Source organism: Haemorhous mexicanus, chromosome 39 (genome assembly GCF_027477595.1).
Source record: "Haemorhous mexicanus isolate bHaeMex1 chromosome 39, bHaeMex1.pri, whole genome shotgun sequence".
In the NCBI taxonomy this organism is placed as follows: domain Eukaryota; kingdom Metazoa; phylum Chordata; class Aves; order Passeriformes; family Fringillidae; genus Haemorhous; species Haemorhous mexicanus.
In genome coordinates, this window is record NC_082379.1 from 371,317 (window position 1) to 390,722 (window position 19,406).

At 57.7% G+C, this 19,406-nt stretch overlaps 3 protein-coding genes across 7 annotated transcripts; 1 reads left to right on the forward strand and 2 right to left on the reverse strand.

Moving 5' to 3' along the window:
• Positions 1–1,817: 1,817 nt before the first annotated feature.
• Positions 1,818–9,307, reverse strand: CTU1 (cytosolic thiouridylase subunit 1). The gene is made up of 3 exons (XM_059872849.1): positions 9,157–9,307; positions 2,862–5,726; positions 1,818–2,203 (listed from the first exon to the last, which is right to left on the reverse strand). Exons 1-3 carry the CDS (start codon positions 9,299–9,301, stop codon positions 1,818–1,820), a joined length of 3,396 nt encoding a protein of 1,131 aa, XP_059728832.1. The 5' UTR covers positions 9,302–9,307.
• Positions 9,308–10,014: 707 nt separating this feature from the next.
• LOC132341389 (splicing factor 3A subunit 2-like) lies at positions 10,015–17,405 on the reverse strand. 3 transcript variants are annotated; one of them, XM_059872930.1, is made up of 5 exons: positions 17,308–17,405; positions 12,689–12,946; positions 12,194–12,235; positions 11,218–11,299; positions 10,015–10,932 (listed from the first exon to the last, which is right to left on the reverse strand). In XM_059872930.1, exons 2-5 carry the CDS (start codon positions 12,941–12,943, stop codon positions 10,247–10,249), a joined length of 1,065 nt encoding a protein of 354 aa, XP_059728913.1. In that variant the 5' UTR covers positions 12,944–12,946; positions 17,308–17,405; the 3' UTR covers positions 10,015–10,246. The 3 variants fall into 3 exon arrangements, 2 of the variants coding, with proteins under 2 accessions (XP_059728913.1, XP_059728912.1); XM_059872929.1 differs by having other exon boundaries at positions 12,380–12,946; XR_009490175.1 differs by lacking the exon at positions 10,015–10,932 and having other exon boundaries at positions 10,939–11,299; positions 12,761–12,946.
• A 359-nt stretch (positions 17,406–17,764) lies between these two features.
• On the forward strand, positions 17,765–19,356 carry TYROBP (transmembrane immune signaling adaptor TYROBP). 3 transcript variants are annotated; one of them, XM_059872932.1, is made up of 4 exons: positions 17,765–17,906; positions 18,476–18,502; positions 18,589–18,705; positions 19,199–19,356. In XM_059872932.1, exons 1-4 carry the CDS (start codon positions 17,864–17,866, stop codon positions 19,288–19,290), a joined length of 279 nt encoding a protein of 92 aa, XP_059728915.1. In that variant the 5' UTR covers positions 17,765–17,863; the 3' UTR covers positions 19,291–19,356. The 3 variants fall into 3 exon arrangements, with proteins under 3 accessions (XP_059728915.1, XP_059728917.1, XP_059728916.1); XM_059872933.1 differs by having other exon boundaries at positions 17,792–17,906; positions 18,482–18,502; XM_059872934.1 differs by lacking the exon at positions 18,476–18,502 and having other exon boundaries at positions 17,782–17,906.
• The last annotated feature ends 50 nt before the right edge of the window (positions 19,357–19,406 follow it).

The following is a 19,406-nucleotide window of genomic DNA, read 5'->3' on the forward strand; positions in this document are numbered from 1 at the left end:
ACACCCAGCCCCGCCTCTCATCCCCCGCCGGTTGCATTTGCATATCGCTCATTTACATATCGCTCATTTGCATAACCGCGCTCCTAATGTCTAGAAATCCTCCCTTAATTTGCATAATCCCGCCCCCCGGCTGGTTAATGAGCCCCGCGCTGACAAACGCGCCTCATTTGCATAATGAAAGGTTTCATCGCGCTTTATTGGTTCGTGCGGACACGCCCCTCCCAAAATAGCCGCTCATTTGCATAAGCCCCGCTGGCCACGCCCCCTCCGCCATCGCGAGGAGCCAAAAATGTCCCAAAAAGTCCCCAAAAAGTCCCCGAGTGACCCCAAATGGTCCCAAAAAACCCAAAATGTCCCAAAAATGTCCCCAAAAAGTCCCCGAGTGACCCCAAATTGTCCCAAAAAACCCAAAATGTCCCAAAAATGTCCCAAAATGTCCCCAAAAAGTCCCCGAGTGACCCCAAATGGTCCCAAAAAACCCCAAAATGTCCCAAAAAGTCCCCGAGTGACCCCAAATGGTCCCAAAAAACCCCAAAATGTCCCAAAAATGTCCCCAAAAAGTCCCCGAGTGACCCCAAATTGTCCCAAAAAACCCAAAATGTCCCCAAAAAGTCCCCGAGTGACCCCAAATGGTCCCAAAAACCCCAAAATGTCCCAAAAATGTCCCAAAATGTCCCCAAAAAGTCCCGAGTGACCCCAAATTGTCCCAAAAAACCCCAAAATGTCCCAAAAATGTCCCCAAAAACCCAAAAAAGTCCCCGAGTGACCCCAAATTGTCCCAAAAACCCCAAAATGTCCCAAATGTCCCCAAAAAGTCCCTGAGTGACCCCAAATTGTCACAAAAAACCCCAAAATGTCCCAAAAATGTCCCAAAATGTCCCCAAAAGTCCCCGAGTGACCCCAAATTGTCCCAAAAAACCCCAAAATGTCCCAAAAATGTCCCCAAGGGACCCCAAAAACGTCCCCAAAAGTCCCAAAATTATCCCCAAACACCCCAAAATGTCCCCAAGGGACCCCAAAAATGATTCCAGGGACCCCAAAATGTCCCAAAAATGTCCCCAAAGACCCCAAAATTGATCCTAGGACCCCAAAACTGTCCCCAAAAAACCCCAAAAATGTCCCCAGATGTCCCCAAGGGACCCCAAAAGTGTCCCCAGAGTTGATCCCAGGACTCCAAAATGACCCAAAAAATCCCAAAAATGTCTCCAAAGGAGCCCAGGTGTGTCCCCAGGTGTCCCCTCAGAAGTCCCAGGTGTGTCCCCAGGTGTCCCCAGGTGTGTTCCCAGATGTGTCCCCAGGTGTCCCCTCAGAAGTCCCAGATGTCCCCAGAAGTCCCAGGTGTGTTCCCAGATGTCCCCAGGTGTGTTCCCAGCTGTCCCCAGGTGTGTCCCCAGGTGTCCCCTCAGAAGTCCCAGATGTCCCCAGGTGTCCCAGGTGTCCCCCCAGCTGTCCCCAGCTGTTCCCAGGTGTGTCCCCAGGTGTCCCAGATGTCCCCAGGTGTTCCCAGGTGTCCCCCCAGAAGTCCCAGCTGTCCCCAGGTGTCCCAGGTGTGTCCCCAGGTGTGTCCCCAGGTGTGTCCCAGGTGTGTCCCCAGGTGTCCCAGGTGTGTCCCCAGGTGTGTCCCCAGGTGTGTCCCAGGTGTGTCCCCAGGTGTCCCAGGTGTGTCCCCAGGTGTCCCAGATGTCCCCAGGTGTCCCAGGTGTGTCCCCAGCTGTCCCCAGGTGTTCCCAGATGTCCCCAGGTGTGTCCCCAGCTGTTCCCAGGTGTGTCCCCAGATGTCCCCAGGTGTGTCTCCAGGTGTGTCCCCAGGTGTCCCCTCAGAAGTCCCAGATGTCCCCCACCCCCCCCCCGGGTGCCCCCCGGGCCCCTCCCCCCGTGGCCGAAGGCGCGGAGGCGGCGCCGCTCCGAGCGCCCGGCGCGGCCCTGCAGCTCCACGGCCACCGGGGCGGCCACCGCCCGGCCACCGGGGCCACCAGGGCCACCACCGGGGCCACCATGGCCCTGCAGCTCCACGGCCACCGGGGCGGCCACCGCCCGGCCACCGGGGCCACCAGGGCCACCACCATGGCCACCATGGCCCTGCAGCTCCACGGCCACCGGGGCGGCCACCGCCCGGCCACCAGCGGGGCCACCAGAGCTTTGTCCACCCTCCCTGTGGCCACTTCCTCCATCCTGGTGGCCACCGACCCCTTGACCACCACCCCTACAGCCACAACCCCTTGGACCACCACCCCAGTGGCCACCAACCCCATCCCAGTGACCACCAACCCCACCCTGGTGGCCACCAACCCCATCCCAGTGACCACCAACCCCACCCTGGTGGCCACCAACCCCACCCTGGTGGCCACCAGCCCCTTGACCGCCACTCCTACAGCCACAACCCCCTCGACCACCACCACTCTCCTGGTGGCCACCAACCCCTTGAGCACTCTCTCTCCACCCACAACTCCCTGGACCGCCCTCCTGGTGGCCACCAACCCCATCCTGGTGGCCACCAGCCCCTGGCCCACCACCCCTACAGCCACAATCCCCTTGCCCACCACCCCAGTGGCCACCACCATTCCCCTGGTGGCCACCAACCCCATCCCAGTGGCCACCAGCCCCTGGCCCACCACCCCTACAGCCACAGCCCCCTTGACCACCACTCCAGTGGCCACCAGCCCCTTGCCCACCACCCCAATGACCACCACCATTCTCCTGGTGGCCACCAACCCCATCCCAGTGGCCACTGACCCCTTGTCCACCACCCCAGTGACCACCACCACTCTCCTGGTGGCCACCACCCCCATCCCAGTGGCCACCAGCCCCTTGCCCACCACCCCAGTGGCCACCACCACTCTCCTGGTGGCCACCACCCCCACCCCAGTATCCACCACCCCCCTGCCCTCCCCCGCCCTCGGTGGCCACCCTGAGCCTGCGCTTGCCCAACGCCAGCCGGGGCCGGCCCTGGTCCAGCGCGGCCAGCAGCACGCAGGCCATGCACAGCTCCCCGCTGGCCGCGGCGCCGCAGCGCCCGCACGCCCCCGGCGCCGCCCCCGCCCCCGGCGCCGCGCCCAGCGCCAGCCGCCGCCCCGAGTGCGCCAGCGCCGCCACCGCCGCCGGCCGCGCCGCCTCCAGCTCCTTCAGCAGCGCCCGCGGGTGCCCGCGGAAGGCCAGCGGCGCGTGCCGGCACTCGGCGCTGGCGTAGGGCAGCCCCCGGAAGTGGGCGTAGAGCACGATCTCCTTCTGCGAGGCGTGGCGCAGCGGCTTCAGGCGCGGCACCGTCGGCCACGGCGCGGCCCCGGCGGGGCTGCTGGAGGGTTTGGTGGGTCGTGTTGGGTTCTTGGGGGGTTTCGTTGGGTTCTTGGGGGGTTTCGTTGGGTTCTTGGTGGGGCGCGTTGGGTTCTTGGGGGGTTTCGTTAGGTTCTTGGTGAGTTTTGTTGGGTTCTTGGTGAGTTTCGTTGGGTTCTTGGTGAGTTTCGTTGAGTTCTCGTTGGGTTCTGTTGGGTCCTCGTTGAGTTTTGTTGAGTTCTCATTGAGGTTTGTTGGGTTCTCATTGAGTTTTGTTGAGTTCTCATTGGGTTCCTCTGAGTTCTTGTTGGGTTTTGTTGAGTTCTCATTGGGTTCCTCTGAGTTCTTGTTGGGTTTTGTTGGGTTCTCGTTGGGTTCCGTTGGGTCCTCGTTGAGTTCTGTTGAGTTCTCATTGGATTCCATTGAGTTCCTGTTGGGTTTTGTTGGGTCCTCATTGAGTTTTGCTAAGTTCTTGAGGAGTTCTGTTGGGTTCTCGTTGAGTTCCGTTGGGTTCTCATTGGGTTCCTCTAAGTTCTCATTGGGTTTTGTTGGGTCCTCGTTGGGTTTTGTTGAATTCTTGATGGATTTCATTGAGTTCTCATTGAGTTTTGTTGAGTTCTCATTGAGATTTGTTGAGTTCTTGTTGAGTTCCGTTGGCTTCTCATTGGGTTCCTCTAAGTTCTTGTTGGGTTCCGTTGAGTTCTTGATGGGTTCCGTTGGATTCTTGTTGGGTTCCGTTGGGTTCTCGTTGAGTTTTGTTGAGTTCTCGTTGAGTTCTGTTGGGTTCTCATTGGGTTCCGTTGGGTTCTTGTTGGGTTCCGTTGAGTTCTTGTTGAGTTCCGTTGGCTTCTCATTGGGTTCCTCTAAGTTCTCGTTGGGTTCCATTGGGTTCCCGTTGAGTTTTGTTGAGTTCTTGATGGGTTCTGTTGGGTCCTCGTTGAGTTTTGTTGGGTTCTCATTGGGTTTTGTTGAGTTCTTGTTGAGTTCCGTTGGCTTCTCATTGGGTTCCTCTAAGTTCTTGTTGGATTCCGTTGAGTTCTTGTTGGGTTCCATTGGGTTCTCATTGGGTTCTGTTGGGTTCTCGTCGAGTTTTGTTGAGTTCTTGTTGGGTTCCGTTGGGTTCTCGTTGGGTTCTGTTGAGTTCTCATTGAGGTTTGTTGGATCCCCGTTGAGTTTTGTTGAGTTCTTGATGGGTTCCGTTGGGTCCTCATTGAGTTTTGTTGAGTTCTCGTTGGGTTTCATTGAATTCTCGTTGAGTTCCGTTGGGTTCTCATTGGGTTCCTCTAAGTTCTTGTTGGGTTCCGTTGAGTTCTTGATGGGTTCCATTGAGTTCTCGTTGAGATCCGTTGGGTTCTCATTGGGTTCCTCTAAGTTCTCGTTGGGTTCCGTTGGGTTCTCGTTGAGTTTTGTTGGATCCCCGTTGGGTTCCGTTGGGTTCTCGTTGGGTTCTGTTGAGTTCTCATTGAGGTTTGTTGGATCCCCGTTGGGTTCCGTTGGGTTCTTGATGGGTTCCGTTGGGGTCCCATTGGGTTCCGTTGGGTTCTCGTTGGGTTCCTCTAAGTTCTCGTTGGGTTCCGTTGGGTTCTCGTTGGGTTCCGTTGAGTTCTCATTGAGTTCCGTTGGGTCCTCATTGAGTTTTGTTGGGTTCTCGTTGGGTTTCATTGAATTCTCGTTGAGTTCCGTTGGGTTCTCATCGGGTTCCTCTAAGTTCTTGTTGGGTTCCGTTGAGTTCTTGATGGGTTCCGTTGGGTTCTCCTTGGGTTCCGTTGAGTTCTCGTTGAGTTTTGTTGAGTTCTCGTTGGGTTCCGTTGGGTTCTCGTTGGGTTCTGTTGGGTTCTCGTTGAGTTTTGTTGAGTTCTCGTTGGGTTTCATTGAGTTCCCGTTGGGTTTTGTTGGGTCCTCATTGAGTTTTGTTGAATTCTTGATGGGTTCCGTTGGGTTCTCGTTGAGTTCTGTTGGGTTCCCATTGGGTTCCTCTGAGTTCTCATTGGGTTCCGTTGGGTCCTCGTTGGGCTCTGTTTGGTTCCTCTTGGTGGCCACGGTGACCTCGTTGTTGTCCCTGCCCTCACTGACCACGCTGGTGGCCACAACGGCTTCCTTGACCGCGGCGGCCTCCTTGGTGGCCTCTGAGACCTCCTTGGTGGCCAAGGTCCTGTTGGTGGCCGTGGTGGCCCCACTGGTGACCTTGGTGGCCCCCCAGGCCTCGCTGCCGTTGGTGGCCATGGTGGCCCTGTTGGTGGCCGTGGTGGCCTCGTTGGTGGCCGTGGTGACGTTGGTGGCCCCCCAGGTGAGGTCGGTGGCCGTGGTGGCCTCGTTGGTGGCCGTGGTGACGTTGGTGGCCCCCCAGGTGAGGTTGGTGGCCACGGTGGCCTCGTTGGCCGCGCGCCGCAGCCGCGCCACGTCGCCGCGCAGGAAATTCATCAGCACCGTCTCGGCCACGTCGTCGGCGTTGTGGCCTGGGGGGAGGAGTGACCGTGAATGACCACGAGTGACCACCAGTGACCAGCACTGACCAGATGTGACCAGCAGTGACCACGAGTGACCAGCAGTGACCAGCAGTGACCACCAGTGACCACCCAAGACCAGCAGTGACCACGAGTGACCACCAGTGACCAGCAGTGACCACCCAAGACCAGCAGTGACCACGAGTGACCACTGGTGACCACGAGTGACCAGCAGTGACCACCAATGACCAGCAGTGACCACCAATGACCAGCAGTGACCACCAGTGACCAAGAGTGACCAGCACTGACCAGCAGTGACCGGCAGTGACTGCAAGTGACCAGCAGTGACCAGCAGTGACCACGAGTGAACACGAGTGACCACCAGTGACCAACATTGACCAGCAGTGACCAGCACTGACCACCAGTGACCACCCAAGACCAGCAGTGACCACGAGTGACCACTGGTGACCACGAGTGACCAGCAGTGACCAGCAGTGACCACGAGTGACCAGCACTGACCAGCAGTGACCACGAGTGACCACGAGTGACCAGCACTGACCAGATGTGGCCAGCAGTGACCAGCAGTGACCAACAGTGACCAGACGTGGCCAGCAGTGACCACTGCTGAGCACCAGCGACCGAGTGACCAATGACCAGCAGTGACCACCCGAGACCAGCAGTGACCACGAGTGACCACTGGTGACCACCAATGACCAACAGTGACCACTCGAGACCAACAGTGACCAGCACTGACCATGAGTGACCAGCAGTGACCACACGTGACCAACAACGACCACAAGTGACTACCAGTGACCAACAGTGACCAGCACTGACCATGAGTGACCAGCACTGACCACGAGTGACCAGCAGCGACCACCCGAGACCAGCAGTGACCAACAGTGACCACAAGTGACCATTGGTGACTGGTAGTCACACATGACCATGAGTGACCAACAATGACCACTGATGACCATGAGTGAGCACCAGTGAGCACTGCTGACCACCAGTGACCACCAGTGAGCACCAGTGAGCACCAGTGACCACCAGTGACCATTGGTAACCACACATGACCAACAAGGCCCACAAGTGACCAGCAGTGACCAGTGACCATGAGTGACCACCAGTGACCACACGTGACCACCAGTGACCACCAGTGACCATTGGTAACCACACATGACCAACAAGGCCCACAAGTGACTAGCAGTGACCACGAGTGACCACCAGTGAGCACTGCTGACCACCAGTGACCACCAGTGACCACCAGTGACCACCAGTGACCAGTGAGCACTGCTGACCAACGGTGACCACCACTAACCATGAGTGACCACAAGTGACCATCAGTGACCACTGGTGAGCAGCAGTGACCACCGGTGACCATCACTGACCACAAGTGACCACGAGTGACCACTGATGACCACTAGTGACCACCAGTGACCACCAGTGACCAACACTAACCATGAGTGACCACAAGTGACCATCAGTGACCACTGGTGAGCAGCAGTGACCACTGATGACCACGATGACCACGAGTGACCACGAGTGACCACCAGTGACCACGAGTGACCACTGATGACCACCAGTGACCACTGATGACCACCAGTGACCAACAATGACCACAAGTGACCACCAGTGACCACCGTTAACCACGAGTGACCAGTGACCAGCAGTGACCACGAGTGACCACAAGTGACCACCAGTGACCATTGGTAACCACACGTGACCAACAAGGACCACCAGTGACCAGCAGTGACCACCGGTGACCATGAGTGACCACAGTGACCACCAGTGACCACCAGTGACCATTGGTAACCACATGTGACCAACAAGGACCACCAGTGACCTCCAGTGAGCACCAGTGAGCACCAGTGACCACCAGTGAGCACCAGTGAGCACCAGTGACCACCAGTGAGCACCAGTGAGCACCAGTGACCACCAGTGACCAGCAGTGACCAGCAGTGACCAGCAGTGACCAGCAGTGACCACATGTGACCACAGTGACCACCAGTGACCAGCAGTGACCGCTGGTGACCACTGGTGGCCACCAATGACCGGTGGCCACAAGTGACCACTGAGTGACCACCAGTGACCAACAGTGACCTCCCAGTACAAACCAGTGACCTCCCAGTAAGGACCAGTGACCTCCCAGTAAGGACCAGTGACCTCCCAGTAAGGACCAGTAAGGACCAGTGACCTCCCAGTAAGGACCAGTGACCTCCCAGTAAGGACCAGTAAGGACCAGTGATCTCCCAGTAAGGACCAGCGACCTCCCAGTAAGGACCAGTAAGGACCAGTGATCTCCCAGTAAGGACCAGTGATCTCCCAGTAAGGACCAGTAAGGACCAGTGATCTCCCAGTAAGGACCAGCGACCTCCCAGTAAGGACCAGTAAGGACCAGTGATCTCCCAGTAAGGACCAGCGACCTCCCAGTAAGGACCAGGGACCTCCCAGTAAGGACCAGTAAGGACCAGCGATCTCCCAGTAAGGACCAGCGACCTCCCAGTAAGGACCAGTAAGGACCAGCGATCTCCCAGTAAGGACCAGTAAGGACCAGTGATCTCCCAGTAAGGACCAGTGTCCTCCCAGTAAGGACCAGTAAGGACCAGTGTCCTCCCAGTAAGGACCAGTGTCCTCCCAGTAAGGACCAGTGACCTCCTAGTAAGGACCAGTGATCTCCCAGTAAGGACCAGTAAGGACCAGTGATCTCCCAGTAAGGACCAGTGACCTCCCAACCCTCTCCCAGTGCCCTCCCAGTACAAACCAGTGCTCACCAGTAGCGATCCAGTCCGCTCCCATCTTGCAGGCTGCCCTCTCCAGCCCCTCCCAGTCCATCCCAGTAAAACCCAGTCCATCCCAGTTTCATCCCAGTCCCTCCCAGTGCTCTCCCAGTGCCTTCCCAGTTCAAACCAGTATATCCCAGTGCTCACCAGTGGCGATCCACCTGCCTCCCATCTCCCTGGCCGCCCTCTCCAGCCCCTCCCAGTCCATCCCAGTATAGCCCAGTCCCTCCCAGTGACTCCTAACCCCCTCCTAGTACAAACCAGTCCCTCCCAGTGCTCTCCCAGTACAAACCAGTATATCCCAGTGCTCACCAGTGGCGATCCAGTCCGCTCCCACCTCCCGGGCCGCTCTCTCCAGGGCGTGTCTCCGGAACACTCCGCAGACGGTGCAGCGGCTCCGCCCCCCAGGGCCCCGCCCAGTCCCTCCCAGTACAAACCAGTGACTCCCAACCCCCTCCCAGTATATCCCAGTATATCCCAGTGCTCACCAGTAGCGATCCAGTCCGCTCCCATCTCCCGGGCCGCTCTCTCCAGGGCGTGTCTCCGGAACACTCCGCAGACGGTGCAGCGGCTCCGCCCCCCCAGGGCCCCGCCCAGTCCATCCCAGTACAAACCAGTGACTCCTAACACCCTCCCAGTACAAACCAGTATATCCCAGTGCTCACCAGTGGCGATCCAGTCCGCTCCCATCTCCCGTGCCGCTCTCTCCAGGGCGTGTCTCCGGAACACTCCGCACACGGTGCAGCGGCTCCGCCCCCCCAGGGCCCCGCCCAGTCCATCCCAGTCCATCCCAGTGCCCTCCCAGTCCATCCCAGTGACTCCTAGCCCCCTCCCAACTCAAACCAGTGCTCACCAGTGGCGATCCAGTCCACTCCCATCTCCGGGGCCGCTCTCTCCAGGGCGTGTCTCCGGAACACTCCGCAGATGGTGCAGCGGCTCCACCCCCCAGGGCCCCGCCCAGCCCATCCCAGTCCATCCCAGTGACTCCCAACCCCCTCCCAGTACAAACCAGTCCCTCCCAGTGCTCACCAGTGGCGATCCAGTCCGCTCCCATCTCCCGGGCCGCTCTCTCCAGGGCGTGTCTCCGGAACACTCCGCAGACGGTGCAGCGGCTCCGCCCCCCAGGGCCCCGCCCAGTCCATCCCAGTCCATCCCAGTGCCCTCCCAGTCCATCCCAGTGACTCCTAGCCCCCTCCCAGTCCCTCCCAGTGCTCACCAGTGGCGATCCAGTCCGCTCCCATCTCCCGGGCCGCTCTCTCCAGGGCGTGTCTCCGGAACACTCCGCAGACGGTGCAGCGGCTCCGCCCCCCCAGGGCCCCGCCCAGTCCATCCCAGTGCCCTCCCAGTACAAACCAGTGACTCCTAACCCCCTCCCAGTATAAACCAGTCCCTCCCAGTATAAACCAGTGGCGATCCAGTCCGCTCCCATCTCCCGGGCCGCTCTCTCCAGGGCGTGTCTCCGGAACACTCCGCACACGGTGCAGCGGCTCCGCCCCCCCAGGGCCCCACCCAGTCCATCCCAGTCCATCCCAGTGCCCTCCCAGTACAAACCAGTGACTCCCAACCCCCTCCCAGTATAAACCAGTGCTCACCAGTGGCGATCCAGTCCGCTCCCATCTCCCGGGCCGCTCTCTCCAGGGCGTGTCTCCGGAACACTCCGCACACGGTGCAGCGGCTCCGCCCCCCAGGGCCCCGCCCAGTGCCCTCCCAGTACAAACCAGTGACTCCCAACCCCCTCCCAGTATATCCCAGTGCTCACCAGTGGCGATCCAGTCCGCTCCCATCTCCCGTGCCGCTCTCTCCAGGGCGTGTCTCCGGAACACTCCGCACACGGTGCAGCGGCTCCGCCCCCCCCAGGGCCCCGCCCAGCTCGTCCACGCCCCACCCGAAGAGCTCCCGGTGGGAGACCAGCAGGAGGGGGAGGGGCAGCCCCGCCCCCACCCCGCGGAGCACGGCCAGCGCCTCGTCGCGGTAGCCGCGGATCCCCTCGTCCACGCCCAGCAGCGCCAGGCGCAGCCCCAGGTGATGCTCGCGGCTCAGGTGAGCCAGCAGGTGAGCCAGCACCGTGCTGTCCTTGCCCCCCGAGGCCGCCACCGCCACCGCGTCACCGGGCTGGGGACACCGCCGGGGGGGCGGGGCGGCGGCTCCCGAAATTTGGGGGGGGAGGCCGGAATTTTGGGGGGGAATTTCTGAATTTGGGGGGGGAATTCCTGAATTTTGGGGGGGAATTTCTGAATTTTGTGGGGGAATTCCTGAATTTTGAGGGGAAATTTCCACATTTAGGGAGGAAATTTCCACATTCTGGGGTGAAATTCTCACATTTTGGGGGGGAATTTCTGAATTTTGGGGGGGAATTCCTGAATTTTGGGGGGGAATTCCTGAATTTTGGGGGGGAATTTCTGAATTTTGGGGGGGAATTCCTGAATTTTGGGGGGAGTTCAGGGAGTTTTGGGGGGGAATTCCTGAATTTTGGGGGGAAATTTCTGAATTTTGGGGGAGAATTCCTGAATTTTGAGGGGAAATTTCCACATTTAGGGAGGAAATTTCCACATTCTGGGGTGAAATTCTCACATTTTGGGGGGGAATTTCTGAATTTTGGGTGGGAGTTTCTGAATTTTGGGGGGAATTTTCTGAATTTTGGGGGGGAATTCCTGAATTTTGGGGGGGAATTTCTGAATTTTGGGGGGGAATTTCTGAATTTTGGGGGGGAATTTCCAAATTTTGGGGGGAGTTTTGGGGGGGATTCAGGAGGTTTTGAGAGTTAACTCCAGGATTTTGGGGTGGAACCCCAGGATTTTGGGGTGGAACCTCGGGATTTTGGGGTGGAACCCCGGGTTTTTGAAGGTTTTGGGACAGAACCCCGGGATTTTGGGGTGGAACCCCGGGATTTTGGGGCGGAACCCCGGCATTTTGGAGGTTTTGGGGTGGAACCCTGGATTTTTGGGGCAGAACCCCAGGATTTTGAAGATTTTGGAGCGGAACCCCGGGATTTTGAAGGTTTTGGGACAGAACCCCGGGATTTTGGGGCGGAACCCCGGGATTTTGGGGCGGAACACCGGGATTTTGGGGCAGAACCCCAGGATTTTGGAGGTTTTGGGGTGGAACCCCGGGATTTTGGGGCGGAACCCCAGGATTTTGGGGCGGAACCGCGTGATTTTGGGGTGGAACCCCAGGATTTTGGAGTTTTGGGGGCAGAACCCCGGGATTTTGGGGCAGAACCCCGGGATTTTGGGGCAGAACCCCGGGATTTTGGGGCAGAACCCCGGGATTTTGGAGGTTTGGGTGCGGAATCCCAGGATTTTGGGGCGGAACCCCAGGATTTTGAAGATTTGGGGGCAGAACCCCGGGATTTTGGGGCGGAACCCCAGGATTTTGGGGCAGAACCCCAGGATTTTGGGGCAGAACCCCAGGATTTTGGGGCAGAACCCCCGGGTTTTGGGGCGGAACCCCGGGATTTTGGGGTGGAACCTCGGGATTTTGGGACAGAACCCCGGGATTTTGAAGATTTTGTGGCGGAACCCCGGGATTTTGGGGCAGAACCCCGGTATTTTGAAGGTTTTGGGGCGGAACCCCGGGATTTTGGGGCGGAACCCCGGGATTTTCGGATGGAACCCCGGGATTTTGGAGGTTTTTGGGCAGAACCCCGGGATTTTGGAGGTTTTGGGGCAGAACCCCGGGATTTTGGAGGTTTGGGGGCAGAACCCCGGGATTTTGGGGCGGAACCCCGGGATTTTGGGGCGGAACCTCGGGATTTTGGGACAGAACCCCGGGATTTTGGGGCGGAACCCTGGGATTTTGAAGGTTTTGGGGCAGAACCCCGGGATTTTGGGGCGGAACCCCGGGATTTTGGAGGTTTTGGGGCAGAACCCCGGGATTTTGGGGCGGAACCCCGGGATTTTGGAGTTTTGGGGGCAGAACCCCGGGATTTTGGGGCGGAACCCTGGGATTTGGGGGCGGAACCCCGGGATTTTGGGGCGGAACCCTGGGATTTGGGGGTGGAACCCCAGGGTTTTGAGGCGTAACCCCGGTATTTTGGAGGTTTTGTGGTGGAATCCCAGGATTTTGGGGCGGAACCCCGGGATTTTGGGGCGGAACCCCAGGATTTTGGGGTGGAACCCCGGGATTTTGGAGTTTTGGGGGCAGAACCCCGGGATTTTGGGGCGGAACCCCAGGATTTTGAAGATTTTGGGGCGGAACCCCGGGATTTTGGGGCAGAACCCCAGGATTTTGGGGCAGAACCCCGGGATTTTGGAGGTTTTGTGGCAGAACCCCGTGATTTTGGGGCGGAACCCCGAGTTTTGGGGGCGGCAGGCCGGGCCCGGGCTGCAGCAGCGCCTGCAGGGTCTCGGCCTCGAAGGCGCGGAGGAAGCAGCGGCGGCAGAAGGGCAGCAGCGAGCGCGAGCGCAGCAGCGCCGAGGGCAGCGGGCAGCGCGAGCAGCGCGGGGGAGCCATGGCCTGCGGGGACACAAAACCACACAGAAAACCCCCAAATTCAGCACATTCAACAAATTCGACACGTTCACAAAGGGTGGGTGGAAATCGGGGAAAAAATCCGCTCAGGGAAAGGGAAATCGTGCTGGGAATGGCAAAAATCCACCTGGGGGCAGCCAAAATTCACTGGGAAAAGGCCAAATCCACCTGGGAGCAACCAAAATTCACCCAAAATCCACTGAGAAAAGCCCAAATCCACCTGGGATTGCCCAAAATCCACTGAGAAAAGCCCAAATCCACCTGGGAGCAACCAAAATCCGCCCAAAATTCAATGAGAAAAGCTCAAATCCACCTGGGATTGCCCAAAATTCACTGAGAAAAGCCCAAACCCACCTGGGAGCAACCAAAATCCGCCCAAAATTCAATGAGAAAAGCTCAAATCCACCTGGGATTGCCCAAAATTCACTGAGAAAAGCCCAAACCCACCTGGGAGCAACCAAAATCCACTGAGAAAAGCCCAAATCCACCTGGGATCAACCAAAATCGACCCAAAATCCACTGAGAAAAGGCCAAATCCTCCTGGGATTGCCCAAAATCCACTGAGAAAAGCCCAAATCCACCTGGGAGCAACCAAAATCCACCCAAAATCCACTTGGAAAACTCCAAATCCACCTGGAATTGCCCAAGATCTACCTGGGAACCCCCCAAATCCACCTGGAATTGTCCAAAATCCACTGAGAAAAGCCCAAATCCACCTGAAATTGCCCAAAATCCACTCGGAAAACTCCAAATCCCACCTGGAATTGCCCAAAATCCACTGAGAAAACCCCAAATCCACCTGGGAGCAACCAAAATCCACCCAAAATCCACTGAGAAAAGCCCAAATCCACCTGGAATTGCCCAAAATTCACCTGGGATTGCCCAAAATCCACTGAGAAAAGCCCAAATCCACCTGGGATTGCCCAAAATCCTCCTGGGATCAACCAAAATCCACCCAAAATCCACTCGGAAAACTCCAAATCCACCTGGGATTGCCCAAAATCCACTGAGAAAAGCCCAAATCCACCTGGGATCAACCAAAATCCACCCAAAATCCACTGAGAAAAGCCCAAATCCACCTGGGAACCCCAAATCCACCTGGAATGGCCCAAAATCCTCCTGGGAACCTCCAAAATCCACTGAGAAAAGCCCAAATCCACCTGGGATTGCCCAAAATTCACTGAGAAAACCCCAAATCCACCTGGAATCAACCAAAGTCCACCCAAAATCCACTGAGAAAAGCCCAAATCCACCTGGAATTGCCAAAACCCACTGAGACAAGCCCAAATCCACCTGGGAACCCCAAAATCCACTGAGAAAAGCCCAAATCCCACCTGGAATTGCCCAAAATCCTCCTGGGATCAACCAAAATCCACACAAAATCCACTCAGAAAACTGCAAATCCACCTGGAATTGCCCAAAATCCACTGAGAAAAGCCCAAATCCACCTGGGATTGTCCAAAATCCACTCAGAAAACTCCAAATCCACCTGGAATTGTCCAAAATCCACTGGGAAAAGCCCAAATCCACCTGGGAGCAACCAAAATCCACTGAGAAAATCCCAAAATCCACCTGGGAACCCCAAAATCCACCCAAAATCCACTGAGAAAATCCCAAAATCCACCTGGGAACCCCAAAATCCACCCAAAATCCACTGAGAAAATCCCAAAATCCACCTGGGAACCCCAAAATCTACTCAGGATTGCCCAAAATCCACTGAGAAAAGCCCAAATCCACCTGGAATCAACCAAAATCCACCTGGAAACCCCCAAAATCCACTCAGAAAACCCAAAATTCACCTGGAATGACCCAAAATCCTCCTGTGATCAACCAAAATCCACCCAAAATCCACTCAGAAAACTCCAAATCCACCTGGGAGCCCCAAAATCCCACCTGGGATTGCCCAAAATCCACTGAGAAAAGCCCAAATCCACCTGGGATCAACCAAAATCCACTGAAAAACTCCAAATCCCACCTGGGAGCAACCAAAATCCACTGAGACAAGCCCAAATCCACCTGGAATTGCCCAAAATCCACCTGGGAACCCCCCAAATCCACCTGGAATCGTCCAAAATCCACTGAGAAAAGCCCAAATCCACCTGGGATTGCCCAAAATCCACCCAAAATCCACTGAGAAAAGCCCAAATCCACCTGGGATTGCCCAAAATCCTCCTGGGATCAACCAAAATCCACCCAAAATCCACTCGGAAAACTCCAAATCCCACCTGGAATTGCCCAAAATCCACTGAGAAAACCCCAATTCCACCTGGAATTGTCACAAAATCCACCTGGGAACCCCCCAAATCCACCTGGGAACCCCCAAAATCCACCTGGGAACCCCAAAATCCACTGAGAAAATCCCAAATCCCACCTGGGAACCCCAAAATCCCACCTGGGAACCCCAAAATCTACTCAGGATTGCCCAAAATCCACTGAGAAAACCCCAAATCCACCTGGAATTGCCCCAAATCCACCTGGGAACCTCCAAAATCCACTGAGAAAAGCCCAAATCCACCTGGAATTGCCCAAAATCCACCCAAAATCCACTGAGAAAAGCCCAAATCCACCTGGGACTGCCCAAAATCCTCCTGGGATCAACCAAAATCCACCCAAAAGCCACTCGGAAAACTCCAAATCCACCTGGGATCGCCCAAAATCCACTGAGAAAAGCCCAAATCCACCTGGGATTGCCCAAAATTCACTGAGAAAAGCCCAAATCCACCTGGAATCAACCAAAATCCACCCAAAATCCACTCAGAAAACTCAAAATCCCACCTGGAATTGCCCAAAATCCACCTGGGAACCCCCAAAATCCACTCAGAAAACCCAAAATCCACCTGGAATGACCCAAAATCCCACCTGGGATCAACCAAAATCCACCCAAAACCCACTGAGAAAAGCCCAAATCCACCTGAGATTGTCCAAAATCCTCCTGGGATCAACCAAAATCCACCCAAAATCCACTCAGAAAACTCCAAATCCCACCTGGAATTGCCCAAAATGCACCTGAGAACCCCCAAAATCCACTCAGAAAACCCCCAAATCCACCTGGGAACTCCAAATTTCCACCTGGAATGACCCAAAATCCTCCTGGGATCAACCAAAATCCACCCAAAATCCACTCAGAAGAGCCCAAATCCACCTGGGAACCCCAAAATCCCACCTGGGATCCCCCAAAATCCACTCAGGAAACCCAAAATCCACCTGGAATGACCCAAAATTCTCCTGTGATCAACCAAAATCCACCCAAAATCCACTCAGAAAACTCCAAATCCACCTGGAATTGCCCAAAATCCCACCTGGGACCAAAATCCACCCAAAATCCACTCAGAAAACCCCCAAATCCACCTGGAATTGCCCAAAATGCACCTGGGAACCCCCAAAATCCACTCAGAAAACCCCAAAATCCACCTGGGATCTCCCCAAATCTACTCAGGATCACCCCAAATCCACTCAGGAGATCCCGAAATTCCACCTGGGAACCCCAAATTTCCATCTGGGATCACCCAAAATCCACTCAGGAGACCCCAAATCCACATGGGAACCTCAAAATTCCCTTGGGGACCCCCCAAAATCCCCTCGGGATCCCCCCCAAAACTCCAAATGGTCTCTCCCAAACCTCCTAATCCCCCCCAAACCCCAAATGGTCCCTCCCAGACCCCCAAAATCCCCCCAGACCCCTCAAAATCCCCAAATCCTCCCCTAAAATTCCCCAAATTCCCTCCCAGACCCCCAAAATCCCCAAATTCCCCCCCCCCAAACACCCAAATGGTTCCTCCCAGACCCCACACACCCCTCAGGAACCCCCTAATCCCCCCCCCCAACACCTAAAATGGTCCATCCCGAACTCCCTAAAATCCCCCCAGGACACAAATGGTCGCTTCCAGACCCCCAAAATCCCCTCGAGACCCCCCAGAAATCCCCAAATCCCCCCAAATTCCCAAATGGTCTCTGCCAGACCCCTAAAACCCCGCCCCAAAATCCCCAAATCCCCCCCGAAAACCCCCCAATGGTCTCTCCCACTGTCTCCTAATCTCCCCCCCCTCCGATCCCCTAAATGGTTCCTCCCAGGCCTCCCGAACCCCTCGGGACCCCTCGAACCCCCCCAAATTCCCCCCCAGCACCGAATGGTCCCTCCAAGACCCCCCCAAGACACCCAAACCCCCCCCCAGGGCCCCCGAAATTCCCCGCGGACTCCCCAAATCCTCCCCGGGCCCCTCAAACCCCCCCAGGACCCCCGAACTCCGCCAGGACCCCCCAGATTCTTCCCGGACCCCCCCAAACCCCCTCAGGACCCCTCAAATCCCCCCCAGGTCCCCCCAGAACCCCCAAATTCCCCCCCGTACTCGCAGTGGTCGCGCCCGCTCGGGGCCCCCTCAGGCCGCTCCTTTCCCGCCCTGCCTTGCGCGCGCGAAGGCCACGCCCACCCCGGCACGGCGCGGACCAATCAGCGCCTTCGTTTTCCCGCTTCACTCCCGCCTTTCCAAAACGGACCAATCAAAGCGCTACTTCCGGGTTCAGTCACGATACTGAAGCCAATCAGCGCACGGAAAACCTTCAGATCCTTCAGCCAATCAGAGAGCGCGGAGGGCGGGGTTTAAAAGGCTCTTGAGGCTCCGCCCACAGATTCTTAAAGGGTCCGCGCTCATTTAAAAGGGGGAGGGGTTTAAACAGGAGGCGGGGCTTAATAAAGACAGGACTTGCTGGCGAGTGGGCGGGGCTTGCTGGGAAGGGGCGTGGCCACAGCAGGGACCCCAAAAAGGGGAAGTTTTGAGGAGAGGGGGTGTCACGAGTTTTGGGTGGGGTCACGGGGCGGCCCAATCAGACACTGAGCCCAGCAAGTGGGCGTGGCCTGAGTTTGCCACACACGGCCCCGCCCCTTTCCCCTCCCCCACTGCCTCCATGGCCTCCCCCGGGACCCTCAGCCTCGTCCTCCTGCTGCTTGGTGAGGCCCCTCCCCCACCCCGGGGGGTCCCTCTTGGCCCCTCCCCCACTCCAGGGGTCGCTCTTAGCCCCTCCCCCACCCTGAGGGACCTCCTGCCCCTCCCCCACCCCTAGGGACCCCCCCTGAGCCCCTCCCCCAAAAGCAGAAGTGGCCGGACCGGGGTGGGGGAGGGGAATGGTGGAGAAATGAGGGGGGATCCGCCCCTCCCCCACCCTCTGGAGACCACCGGAGCCCCTCCCCCATCCTGAAACCCCGCCCCCACCCTCTGGGGACCCCCCGAGCACCTCCCACACCCTTTGGGGACCCCCGGTGCCCTTCCCCCACCCCTTGGGGACCCCTCCCCCACCCTTGAGGCTCCCCCTGGCCCCTCCCCCACCTGTTTATGCCCCTCCCCCACCTCTTTATGCCCCTCCCCCAGCTGTTTTGGCCCCTCCTCCAACCTGTAGCCCCTCCCCCACCTGGTTTTGCCCCTCCCCCACCCTTCAGCCCCTTCTCCACGCCTCCCAAAGAGGGGGTGTGGCCACAGGGGGCGTGGCTCACCAAGCCCCACCCCTTTCATTAATTCCCAGTCCCAGGATTGGCCGCTGCACAGCAAGGTGAGGCCCCACCCCCACCCCGGGGTCATGGTGGGGTCAAAGGTCACGTGAGGGTCACGAGGTGTCCCCTCCCCCACCCATTCCAGAATGTTCCGGGTGGCTCCTGGGGCCGGGACCAATCATGGTGCTCGTGGCCGCTGACGTCATCATGACGCTGCTGATCGCGGGCGGAGCCTATTGGCTGGCAGTGCGGAGCCACCGAGGTGGGTGTGGCCATCAGGGAGGGGCCGGTTGTGGGCGTGGCTAAAGAGGGAGGGTCTGGGTGTGGGTGTGGTCAAAAGGGAGAAGCCATTTGTGGGCGTGGTCAAGGAGAAGGGTGCGGTTTGTGGGTGTGGCCAAAAAAGGGCCCGTTTAGGGGCGTGTCTTGAAAGGCAGAAGCATTTGTGGGCGTGGCCCAAAGGAGGGGCAGTTTTGTGGGCGTGGGTAACTGAAGGAACCATTTGTGGGCGTGGCTAAAGAGGGTGGGGATGAGTGTGGGAGTGGCCAGATGAGGAGAATTCATTAGTGGGCATGGTTAATGTGAAGGGTGTGGTTTGTGGGCGTGGCCAAAGGGGTGGAGCCTTTTCTGGGCATGCTCGGGTGGGAGTGGACTGTTTGTGGGCGCAGCTAAAAAGAGGAAACATTAGTGGGCGTGGCTAAAATGGGAGGGATCAAAAGGGCGCGTCTCCACCCTGACCACGCCCCCTTTCCCCACAGCCCCGCCCAAGCCCCGCCCCCCGGAGCAGGACTCGCACTACCAGGAGCTGCAGGGCGCGCGCGGGGACATCTACAGCGAGCTCAAGCGCTGAGCGCCGCCTCCCCCGCGGCCTCCGCCCTCCGCTGCCGCCATTAAAGCGCTTTCTGCCCCTTCCGCAGCCATTTTTGTCCGTTTTTCCGTCATTTCGCCCCAAATCCGCCTTTGGTA